Here is a 12,803-nt window from a genome sequence, read left to right on the forward strand (position 1 = left end):
CTGACCTTTCAAACTAACATCTCATTTCTCATATATAGTGTCGAAATCATATCTCCTATATTTTGTTTAGTTATACGGAGTCTAAAACCTTTACATTCTAGAGTCTCGCGCCACACTAATTTCCTATTTACTCATGCACGGCTTTCATGGACTAGCACTACATAGTCGCCAAAAAACAAAACACCGAGACATCACTTGTGATATTTTCCATCACCAAGGCAAAAAGGTAATAATTTAACTAATTCTTGATGTAATCATATTCTAATTGAAAAGTCATATGTGTTTGCATCACTTATTCGAACACTAGCCACAATGTTGTTATACATGTCAAACACTAATCGGATAGGCTAATTATACCAAAGCAGAAAAAAAAATCTCTTGTTTCATGAAATATGGGTAAAGTCAAAAGTGTCACATATGTACAACAGACACTATTATATAATCTGTACACTTCAGAATTGTTCATGTTGGGCTTCACAGTTTACACGGCTATCCCATATTAAGGAAAAAAATTGGATGCAGTCATTATTGCAAATTCTAACTATCATTTACTAACCATGCTATCCAAACTCTTCATGATCATGGGGTTCGATACCTGATTTGCCTTGTCACATACCTCTGTAGCAATAAAATAAAATCAAATGACATCAGGGCAAAAAAAAATTACAAATGTGTATCAAGTATGTATATTACCGACCAGTTTCCTTTTCAATTCCAAAATGGACTTCTGTCTCTCCCGAACAAAGTATTTCATTGACTGCATATTCGATTGAAGAGCATGAGATCACCAGCGAGAGACCAAAATGGAAGTTTTAGGTAGTGTTTGGCTCGAAGTACGTTGGGACGGAGCCGCTCTACTCCCAATTTAGAGCAGTATCATGTAAGGCTCACAAGTGATGTTATATGCCTATTCAGACAGTGGAGCGGCTCTATCTCAACAGGCTCCGGACCAAACACTACAATGAATGTTATATGCCTATTCTTACCCCTCGTCGTTGGACCTCGATTGATCTTCGGAGCGCTTCTCTTTTTGTTAGGAGATTACTAAATGATGATTTTGCTGGGCGGCGATAGTTTTTTCCACGGTAAAGTATTATGGCATGGCTGGTTGTGAGCTTTTCTACTGCTATTAATATCCCACCTGTCTCAACCTCGAGCAGACTCGCGGCGTACATGATCTGTCGAGTTTGATTCTGTTTTGTAATTACTTTCACAACCTCTTTATGTTTCCAGTGCTGATGAATCTCTTCAATTACACCATCAAAGATACCACGCCTTCCTGTATGGGGAAACAAATGGTATGCAGATTCAGTGATCAGAGAAAGAAAAAAATGGATATTGTAGGTCACTGCTACAGAACTAGGAGCACATATAGATAGCTGTACCTAGGAGAACAAGCCCATCCATTTTGCGGCCAATCCGGCGGAACATTATTTTTTCCTCTTCTGTCAAGTGTTCTCTATCAGCAGACTGCTCTGAAGGGCTCCAAGAACTGTGAAGCTTTGCCAGTGCCTGGTTAGATCTTTCAATCTTCTTGTTGAGCTGCCAAAAAAAAAACAACAATAGTGTTAGACTGCAACTAATAACATTACAAGTCAATGGCTTCAAATTAGAAAATGAGATTCTTCACATGAATACATACAACGGAAAGCTTCCACTCATGGTCTTTCAGTTCCTTTTCCAATCTATACTTCTCAGCCTCTAGTTCAATCATGGTGTTAGAGTTTTCAGTATTTTCATGCACAAACTTAGCATGGAAACCCTGGTACTCCCTGAAAGTTCCTAAAGAACTTTCTTCAGATAATTCACCAACCATCTGAAGTGAGTCAACTGCTTTCAGTCGGGCTTCCTCTTCCTTCACCTGTTCATCATGTACCTGAGCTTCTCGTTGAATGACAGTTTGAGCAACTCCACCAGGAAGAAAATCCTTGCCTCTATATAGAATAATAAAATCCTTGTTTCTCAATATAACAGTGCCTCCCGTAAGATGCTGCACTGAGGAGCTTCAGTGTTACACAAGAAAATACAAATAACAAAAGGACAGACTCAGTGCTCTGAGTAAGGGATAAACCGATGTAAGCCTTTCCCTGTAAAATGTGGAGAGGCTGCTTCAAAACCATGACCTGGATATCTGATTAATAACCATGTAAACTTGCAGAAAGAAACTAAGGATTCATGTTTAGCCCAATTCATTACCATACTCTATGTCACTAGTTTAGCCTATGCTAGAATAAAAACAGGAATTAGCAAATCACTTTAAAAATGTAGTACAACAACAGTAATAACAACAAAGTCTTTTAGTCCCAAACAAGATGGGGTAGACTAAAGTTGAAACCCAACAGAAGCCCCAAATCAAGGTTCAGGCCTTCCATGCGTTCATACTCCAAGCTAGATCTTTGGATATATTCCACCTTTCAAGTCTCCTTTTAGGTTTTGTAGTCAAAGAAATATTCCAAACAATTTAAAATTTTAGTAACACAAGATAAACCAAGGACATGATAGACAACATTTTAGGTTTTGCTAGTCAAAGGAATTGACTACAATGCACTTAAATACATAAATGTCAGAAGGTACTTCATCAGGAATAGTACTTGCCTTGAGGTTCCATGCCATTTGTTCATTGTTTGTATTCTGGATACCTATTTTCACTGCAATTTTTGCTATAAGGCTTTTCTCCCAAAGCTTCAGTATAGCAGCAGCCAAACCCTGCAATCTTGTGTTTCTACCTATGAACGACACACAAAATTACGATTGTCTTGTTCATAATGTAAAGTTAGTGTGATATAACCATAAGATGGTAACCATATAAACAAGAGAAGTGGATGACACGTATTGAACACATAGAAGAAGTATATAAGACAGAAAGAATATATATACAACAGAAATGCTTATCACTCAATGTGCGTATAAAATCACAAACACAAGGAACAATTTCGTTGTATACTTAACAGAAAGTGCATCTGGTAACTAAATGCATACTCACCAAGGGCAAAATGTGTTGGCAAAAGGCGTGCAAGCTTGCGCAAGTATGTCAGCTCCTCATCAGCTAGTGTTGGTCTCACCCCAGGAGGGCACAGCCTATATGGAGTCTTAAAGCCTGGAACAAACTCTGGGAGGAGATCAGCATCAACAGGTAATGGTGTGTCCCACCACCAATCAACAAATCGAGGGCCCAAAGTGTCCAATAGTCTATTGACTTCTCTCTCATATAGTGTACCCTTGACAGGTTCTTCATCCTTCTGGCCACAAATGCTTTGATCATTTTCTTGAAAAGCATCATCTGCTTCACCATAATTGTTGATTAACACTGGACCAATGCTCCCATACTTAAGTAAGGTTGTATGAACATTATGTTTTACTAGATAACCTTTATGAACATTAGTTAGAAAAGTGTGACTATGCTTTGCGTTTTGCTGATATTTGCTTCCTCTGTAGACAAAATGCATGTCTCCTTTTGTCCACACAACTAAGCCTCCTGTTTTAATCTGACAAAAAAAAATAATCCATCAATGAAAATTGTAAGTTTTTGAATTTAACATTAGTAATTGAGTAATCATACAACTTAAAAAGTTCAAAACAAATGCTCAGAATAAGAACATTAATATTTATTTTAACCACTGCAGTAACCCTAAGAACAAATACAGTTGGTATAAAAACAATCTTTCCCTGCAAGTATTGACATAATTCGAAGTCGGGTACTCGGGTGGGTGGCGTGACTGACGAGGGAAGGGGGTCGTTGAAGCACTGTGGCGGCCACCTCTGTCTGCGCCACGGCCCACGGACGCAACCCTCTATCCGTCGAATCGAAGGGAACAATCGGATCTGGCACACGCGACCACACGTCGGAGGCGCGGTGGGCGGAAGCCCGCAGAGCGCAGAGGAGCCTTCAATCTCGAGTGTCTTTTAACAAACGGAAATGACTGTCAAGTGCACTACACAACACAATGTCACAATCCACCGTGACACTACGTTAGTTAGTGGTAGCGCAATTGTTGAGGTACATATTGTCAGGGCCTAAGGAGGCCCACGGAGAGGCTGCGGCAGCAGAAGCCATGGGCCCTCCAAGGGGGATTAGATAAGGATAGTTAGATATCTCTACTACTTATTAAGTAAGCAATAGTAGTCTGCCGTTCTGCCGTTCTGCCCTCTCTCGTTCCGCGCGCAGAAAAAAAATCAAACCGTGGCTGCTCAGGGATTGAACCTTGGATCTATTGAGCAGAATGCCTAGCCTTCCACCCTCTAACCAACATGACTCATGTTAAATTGTGTACAACTTCAACTAAGACGTCTTTTGTGTTTAACCCGCCGTCCACTCTGTATGCTCACTGAGTCTAGAAAAACATTTATAGCTTGGCCCCTGATCTTTCTGGAATTTGGGACGCAGTCCAGGAAATAAAAAAATAGGGAAAAGGAGTTTAGAAATTGATTTTTAGTTTAAAAATAATTGCAGAAACCCATTTAATTCATGGAAATTTCATATTAAATCCAAATGAGTTCATTCCAATTTCTATAATTCTATAATATTATTTTTATCACATAATACCTCTGTTTTGTCATGAAAACAACAATAAAATTGATTTCCTAATTAATCCTATATCAAATACATAGAAACTTTGGAAATTCGTAACTTCCCCATTTTAATTCCAAATTGAATCGTTCCAGTTGTGTTAGTCTCGTATGAATATTTACTACGCAGTAACAACATTGATTATATCATGTTTCATACTTTTATAATTAGATATTTATTTATCCTATGTTAATTGGGTTAATCTATGTCTATTGGATTAATTTATTTAATATATTAATATAGTATTCTAACTTTATGGTTATACGATGTTTGACATTAGTCTTGCAAACACACACTTACCTTTTTGTTTAAGCAAAAGCGTATGGTGGTACGTGTCCGATGACTAACGATGTACGAGGGAATTTCTTCCGGTACGTGTGAAACGTGCTCTCCAATAATGAGACCATGCAAATCGTGACATATATCGAAGTTTGCATGATACTGATGGTTGCAATGTAGTGATGAAACAGATAGATTATAAATAACAAAATTTATGTATGGCCAGAATCACAAATTGATTATGAAACATTTTCTCATAACGGTATAACAGATATTTTGTATATAAGTTATCGTAGTATACTGGTATTATATATTCCCGTTGCAATGCACGGGCATTCAGCTATCATGTATAGAAGTCTGCACGGTACTGTTGGTTGCAATGTAGTGATGAAATAGTTAGATTGAAATAACAAAATTTATGTATGGCTAGGATCACAAATTAATTACGAAACATTTTCACATAACAGTATAACACACATTTATTCATAAGTTATCATGATATTAAATGTTTCTGTTGCAACGCACGGGCACCCACCTATATGTGTTTATGTCTACATCTATGACAGGAAACACATCTACTACATCTTTCTCCAAGCTCACTTGCTACCATTGCACAATGCGTAGTAGTAGATAAGTATCACCGAGATTCTTGAATTATATTTTTGGATGGAGGTAATATTATTTAAAGAAGAGCTTTGCATGCTATTTCTTTTGCTTGAATAATGCATTATACTTAAATTCTCTTTTTTTGCATGTGTGACATTTTTTTTTCGTAATATTTTTTTTTCCATGAATCAGACTTGTGAGTCATTTTCATAAACCAACGCCAAGCATGAATCCATGTTTCCTACTTCAAACCCCGAACAAACTCCATGAGCAGGAGGCACTCGCGTTGTCGTCGCTCATCGATGACGAGAAGAAGCTTGGCGACTGTCAGTTCGACCTCTAAAAGCAGTCTTACGTGGTCGCATGCGCTGCTGTGTACGACAAGCTCCCGCGAAGCCGTCGCTTGGACGCGGTCCAGAGCAGCTGCACCGCTGTCCATCGTTAAGCAGGGAGGCCTCATGGTTGTTGCCAACGTTGACGACTCTCGGGTTGTTCTGGACACCGCATCCGACGACGACGCCATCACGCCGTCCAGCTCATCGTCCACCTGAAGCCCAACCTGCCACGTAAGTCGCTACTGACCGGACATGAATTCTTGTGCGCTGGGACAATGGACGTTGCTGACGTTGTGTGAGTGTCCTCGAACATGATGTATGTAGTGGAATAGCGCATCCGGTGGTGCAATGGCCAGGGGTACTACCTCACTGATGAGCCCGGGGTGCACTTCGTTTGGTAGCCCAACCAAGAGTCATCGGTACTCGTCATGTCGCGTGCGTTCGACGACTACTATATCGAGGATTGTGGCGTCATCTTGGTGCCGGAGGTGACACAGAGGAGGATCGACAATAGTGACCAGTTCGTCATCCTCGCCACCGTCAGGGTAGCTTTTGTGTCGGCCTGCCTTTAATTCTCTTCGCAAACACATACACACTTATCTTTTTGTTTAAGCAAGAGCATATGGTGGTGTGTGTTTGACGACTAACGATGTACGAGGGAATTTTTCCGGCATGTGTGGAACGTGCTCTCCAATGATGAGACCATACAAATCGTTGCATATATCGAAGTCTGCATGATACTGATGATTGCAATGTAGTGGTGAAATAACTAGATTAAAATAACAAAATTTATGTATGGCTAGGATCACAAATTGATTATGAAACATTTTCTCATAACAATATAACACACATTTTGTATATAAGTTATCGTAGTATACTGGTATTATATATTCCCGTTGCAACGCACGGGCATTCAGCTAGTAAGATTAGAAGATTAATTGAGATTATTTAGGAGATTAGTTGAGATTATCTAGAAAGGTTATCAGTTAGTTTGTTGAGAGTTTTTAGGAGAGTTTTGAGATAAGGATCTCTAGCTAGACAGTGGCGGCCAGCCGGCCTATTTATGTAATCAATGGATGAGAAATAAAGTAGTCAACAATTAGAAGGGAGAAACCCTACTCTTGCTCGACCGTGGGCAGAGGCTCCCGGCCGACGTTCCTGTCCATCGATACCCCTATCCAATCCCTCACCGATCTAGCGACCATAACATCTGGTATCGGCTAGCTTGGGTTTCGATCCGATCCCATGGCTTCTGCTGCCAATTTCGTGGCATCGTCCTGGCAACCGGCGTCCCCATCTCCATGGACTGCGCCGCATGTCACCTTCGTCACGCCGTCCTGGCAATCGGCGTCCCCATCTCCATGGGTTGCGTCGCATGCCGCCTTCGTCACGCCATCCTGGCAACCGGCATCCCTATCTCCATGGGCAGCATCGCCTGCCAATTTTTTCACCACATCCTGGACGCCAGCGTGCCCATCTCCAGGGACAAACGCCAAATTTCGTCACGTCATCTTCGTTGGCGGCATCTCCGTCCCCATGGGCGACGCCACTAGGGGCATCCACGGCTCAACAATCACCAGCTCCATCGATGGGAGACTTGTGGACCAACATAAGGGCTGATCTCGCAAAGATGCAAACCTCGCTCCGGATGGTTCAGCAGGGGCTGCTGCAAATCAACGCAACAGTGCAACATGAGCAGCAGCAGCTGGCGTTGTCCGCACGGCTCCAGACGTCGGCGGTTGTGGGCATACACCATACAGGCTGCTGCTCGAGGCTTCCTTGCACGACGGAGAGTGCGAGAGATGCGCTGGCAGATGCTCGAGGCAGCCTTGGTGACGGTTGACCTCGGCACACGTGGGCGCGACCTCGCCCTGTAGGCCGACCATCAACAGCGGCACCGGGCCGCTATCTCCAAGTGCGAGCATGGTACGTGTCCCGCAGGCAACGAACTTCAACTCTACGGTAGCGGCAGTAGGGAAGGCACTCCCCTTGTCATCGGCAAGGACGCACTGTTTAGCGCCACCACATTCCGCTACCGGCCGCCACGAGGGCGCCTCCGCTGGTTATTGTTGCGACCTATTCCAGGTATCCGTTCATGTGCTCCCCTTTCGTCCAGATGGCATCCATGGGATCTAGGTGGCTGCACACGTGCATGTCCAATGCGCGGAGGGTGTCCGCCTTATCTTCTTGGGTAAAAAAAAATCAGGTTCGGAATAATAAGATGAGTCGAGATGTAAAAGGCTTGTCTTCTAGGTGTCTAGTTTTGGGTCAAGTAGACTCGGTCTTTGAGCACCCGTCATGCTGCAGCTCGAGGATGAGCTGCTTGTCCAGGAGGGGTGTGTGTCAGGGCCTAAGGAGGCCCACGGAGGGGCTACGGCAACAGCAGTCATGGGCCCTCCAAGGGGGATTAGATAAGGATAGTTAGAGATCAGATTAGAAGATTAATTGAGATTATTTAGGAGATTAGTTGAGATTATCTACGAAGGTTATCGGTTAGTCTGTTGAGAGTTTGTAGGAGAGTTTTAAGGAGATAAGGATCTCTAGCTAGACAGGGGCGACCAGCCGGCCTATTTATGTAATCAATGGATGAGAAATAAAGTAGGCAAGAATTAGAAGGGAGAAACCCTCCTCTTGCTTGGTCATGGGCAGAGGCCCCCGGCCGACGTTCCTGCCCATCGATACTCCTCTCCAATCCCTCACCGATCTAGCGACCATAACACATATTCTCCTTTGCATCAGTTGTAGACACCTTCCACACACCATTTCCTTAGTACTAGTACTATTAGGCTATCTCCAGCAGCTTACTCATCCATATACTCATATTCAAACTCCACTCTACGATAGTGCAGTCTACAGTGCAAAACGTTGTTTTGGGTGTTCATATGGGTGAACTGCTGGACACGATCTTACTACCTAACCTGTATTTGAAATTTGAAGCTTTAGATGGTGCCAACTGACAGGACTGCAAGAATGACCATGATTAGGCTGTGTTCAACAGATCGTGCATATGGTCGTGCAAAATACTGTTTTGCACTGTAGATTGCACTGTTTGTAGAGTGGAGTTTAAAATATGATGTAAGATAGGAAATGAGATAGGAGAACTGCTGGAAATAGCCTTACACTCTTGCACTGCCAATGTTCATTTGCATCAAAATCAATTTGCCAAAAAAACCAAATGATTCCATCAAAAGTTAAAAAATACAACCTACTAGCTGCATTGCTTTAATTGAAGGTCAAATTCAAATCTTTAAGTGCTAAGGCCAAAATCATCATTGCCGAGAGAATATAACTCTCAGGGGATCAAACATCCAAGGAACAAAATACATTGAATGAGAATTGTTGGGTATGTTCTCTGGCTCGATCAAGGAGACCGAGCCTGAATATATCCTCTCTAACTAATCTGCGTCCTGATCAGGGGCACAAACCCTTATTCTGATTGTGACCCCTGGTCACAGGCACTACATAAACAAGGGACAGGGCACCGCATGGAAGCCAACGCTTCCTGCCTTCGCGAACCCTACTCGCCACATTACCTAAGGCCCCAATCACCTTTAGATCCCTAGTGACCAGAATTGCCTTGATCATGGCGCCGGTTGACCCAAGTGCACCCACTGCACCGACCACCGACGCCCCTACACAGATCCCTACTGCGCTAGGAGGAGCAAGAGGGCACTTAGACGTCAGATCCCACAACATACCCTACAACAATGACTAGTGCTACCTAGATTCTCAGCCCCAAAGGTATCAGCCCCGATCTATCCCCTCTCTCCTCTCTCTGAGTTAATAGATCTAGATAAACATGTATCCTACCAAGAAATGGACGATCAAGTGGGGCCTCAGTGACATCCTAAGGACTCTAGAAACTAGCGATGGTATTGGAGTCGTTTTGAGGTCCTATCTTGACTCTAGTCCATAAGAATATAGAAGAACGATCGAACTCAGAGAGGCTGGATTAGTTGGGTTGAGAATCCTAACCCTAATCTTGACTTCAATTGAGGCCAGAACAAGGAAACGTCCCCAATTCCGCTACTTTATGTTGCTAGTAGCTCTAAGGTTTTGGACAACAAATATCGGCTAGAAAAAAGAGGTCTTGATCATATGGAGAAGTGCCTTTTCGCAATTAGAAAAAGGATTCTATTGATCACCTCCTTATTTCTTGTGTCTTTGATCTAGACCAAGCACAAAAGGTCTCATGCTTACATATAAAAGATCTAGTTCGCTTGAGAAAGTCAGGTATTCAGATGCTAACTATGCAAGATGTGTTGGTACGTTGAAGTCCACTTCTAGATATATCTTCACACTGTTGCGGGGTTGTTTCTTACAAGAGTTGTAAACACACATTTGTTGTATCGCTGACAATGCACCATAGTTATTAAGGCGTCCCTAAAACGATGCTAAAGAGTCGCTAAAGCGGTAAGGCGAGGTTGCAGGGCAAGGCGTCGCAGTAGCCTTACTCGCCAGCGCAAGGCATCCGCCTTAGGCTAGAGTGTCGCCTTTGGGGCACAAGGCATCCATAAGGCGTTGGATAGTGGACGCCTTGGCCTTGGGTAGGGTTGGAGAGGGGGTTCAGATGGAGGCGCGGACTGTGGGGTGGCGGCTTTCCTGTCGAGGGCGGTGACATCTCGCTTCTGTTGTCGCGCAGTTGTGCGACCCTCCTACTCCACCCGCCGGTACTCCCTTCCACAGCGGCGCCCTCCCTCTGCGGCGCGCAGGCGCGCGTCTTCCTAGGCGGCGGCTATGTGCGGCACTGCGACTATGCACGAAAGCACGAGAACAGGATGATTAGGGTATAGATGTGGTGGGCTGGTGGCTTTGTTGTGCTTTAAGTGGGCTGGATGGGCTGGACGCTCTCCATCTCTCTTTTTCCTTTTCTTTTTCAATTTTAACATAATAAGGAATAGGGAAGGTGACGGACAAAGGAAAGCTGTGGAAATTTGTAGAAAGTTATCAACAAATTCTACACTATTTGGTCTAAGTAATATACTAATTTTGTATTTTATTATATAATTAAGGCGTCACCTTGTGTTACACTTTACTGCCTAAAAGCTAAAAAAGGGGGGTTGGGTGCCTTATGTCGCCTTACCACCTTAAAAACTATGGAATGCACGCTGAGTTTGTGGCATCATATGAGGCAACTGGGCAAGCGATGTGAGTAATGAAATTTATACCTGATTAAGAGTGATTGGTAGAATAGAAAGACCACCCAGAATGTATTGCGATAATGAGCCAGCAGTATTCTACTCCAACAACGGTATTCTACTCCTAGAACAAGTCAAGTGGTGTTGTCATGTTTGTTGACATTAAGTGATGTTCTTAAGAAGAAAATTCAGGATCAAACCATTTTTTAGCATAGCAAAACCCATCAGATGCTAGCAAATTCGCTCACCAAAGGCCTTCTACCCAGTGTGTTTGGATAGCACATAGTCGACATAGGATTAAAGGAAAGTCTATGATTCTAAATGAAGCGGCTATAGAAACAAACATATAGAACGTTACTCCATTCTGAGGCAGGGGAGCATCTGCATGTTATAGTCAATAAGTTTATTGGCACATAATTGATCATTGAAACGCATTGGTCTTGGTGTGTAAATTTGTCCAAGGGTGAAACATAGAAAGTTAAAAAACAAGAAAATAAAGAAAAAGGGAGAATGTTGGGTGTGTTCTCTAGCTCGGTCAAGGAGGTCGAGCCCGAGTCTATCCTCTCTAGCCAAGTTGCGTCCTGATTAAAGTCGCAAACCCTAATCCTATCCTAGTTGTGGCCTCATTACAGAAGCCAGAAGCGAAGCCTTTTGCCGACAAAAGCCGATACGGTCAGAATCTGAAACAAACACCCACACTTATCAAGTAATGAATGGTCAAACAGGGATCCGGTGACATCCTAAGGACTCTAGAAACTAGCAAGAATAGCCTCATGGTGTTACTCACCTCAAGAATTTCCCTGGCGCGATCCATGGACCGGCGGAGTGGCTCGACTATGCGCACGGCGGCGAGCTCCTCACCACTGGCCCATTCCCTTCGCACCTCCTTGACTACCTCGTCGGTGACTCCGGCCTTCTTGGCCCGCGCCCACCTGCCTATCCCACGCGCCAACCGCCGCAGGCGATGCAGCTCGTGGGTCTCCAGCTCGGTCTCCGCGCGCGTCGGCTCCCGCGGCTTCTTCTCCCGCCGCAGCGCAACCTTGAGGCCCTCGTCCCTAGCAGCCGCCCACGGAACAGCCCGTGACTTCTCCTTCTCAACCACATATTGGCCTGGTTCCCGCGGCGGGGACAGCTCGATCGTAAGGTGGAATGCGGCGGCGGCGGCACCGCTGTTGCTGGTGTGGACGGAATTCGGACTCGGAGCATCGGAGAGCTCGAGGGAGCGGACGCGCCGGATGATGCCGAGGACCGCTCGGTGGGTGCGGCCCCCGGGGACTCCGGCAGTGAGGGGCTTGGCTGCTGTTTTGGTGTTTTTCCTTGCCGGTGCCGGTTTGGGGCTGTCGATGCGGAACTTGGAAGGAGTTGCCTCGGCGGGGAGTGGAGGCACCGGGGGTGCGGAGTCGCGGCTTTGGGTAGAGGACCCGTGGAGCCATGGCGGCGGCGGCGGGGCCTTTAGGGACGGGGAGAAGAGGGGCAGCGGCGGTGGCGCCATGTGGGGGTCCCGTTGCTCACTCCGCCTCACTCATCCGTTCACAACGACCGTGTGCCCAGCGCGTGCGGCTAGGAATCTAGGATGAGTGGTGCCGTGGTGGTCACTGGTCAGGCAGAACCCCCAAGCATCGGATTGGATCTTTAGTTCAGCTAATATATGGCATTATTGATTTTTTTTAAATTTTGACCACTTATCTTATTTAAAATATTTATTCAAAAATATAAAATTTTAAATCAAGCACAAACTACCTTAAATAATAAAATAAATCACAATATAATAAATAATAACTCATTTGTTTTGAACAAGACGAGTGGTCAGAGTTTAAAACTTTGACCACTCGTCTTATTCAAAATATTTATTCAAAAATATAAAATTTTAAATCAAGC

The 12,803-nt window shown here is 44.1% G+C and overlaps 1 protein-coding gene across 6 annotated transcripts; it reads right to left on the reverse strand.

Annotated features, from left to right (window-relative positions):
* Window positions 1-351: 351 nt before the first annotated feature.
* Window positions 352-12,551, reverse strand: LOC541870 (chloroplast RNA splicing 1). Of its 6 annotated transcripts, none has more exons than XM_008650007.4 (9): window positions 11,713-12,525; window positions 3,368-3,485; window positions 2,984-3,280; window positions 2,596-2,726; window positions 1,643-1,990; window positions 1,386-1,542; window positions 987-1,279; window positions 694-757; window positions 352-618 (listed from the first exon to the last, which is right to left on the reverse strand). In XM_008650007.4, the coding sequence occupies exons 1-9, from the start codon at window positions 12,415-12,417 to the stop codon at window positions 545-547; spliced, it is 2,187 nt and encodes a 728-aa protein (XP_008648229.1). In that variant the 5' UTR covers window positions 12,418-12,525; the 3' UTR covers window positions 352-544.
* Window positions 12,552-12,803: the final 252 nt, after the last annotated feature.

This window comes from Zea mays, chromosome 1 (genome assembly GCF_902167145.1).
Source record: "Zea mays cultivar B73 chromosome 1, Zm-B73-REFERENCE-NAM-5.0, whole genome shotgun sequence".
Classification (NCBI taxonomy): Eukaryota; Viridiplantae; Streptophyta; class Magnoliopsida; order Poales; family Poaceae; genus Zea; species Zea mays.

What these genes read in the sequence shown, in the direction of transcription:
- LOC541870 (XM_008650004.4), bottom strand. Translation starts at nt 12,417, where the DNA reads ATGGCGCCACCGCCGCTGCCCCTCTTCTCCCCGTCCCTAAAGGCCCCG. An exon ending in GCGCCAGGGAAATTCTTGAG is followed by an intron (nt 3,486 to 11,712) that starts GTGAGTAACACC and finishes TTTTTTTGTCAG; the next exon opens with ATTAAAACAGGAGGCTTAGT. An exon ending in AAATGGCATGGAACCTCAAG is followed by an intron (nt 1,991 to 2,595) that starts GCAAGTACTATT and finishes TCCTCAGTGCAG; the next exon opens with CATCTTACGGGAGGCACTGT.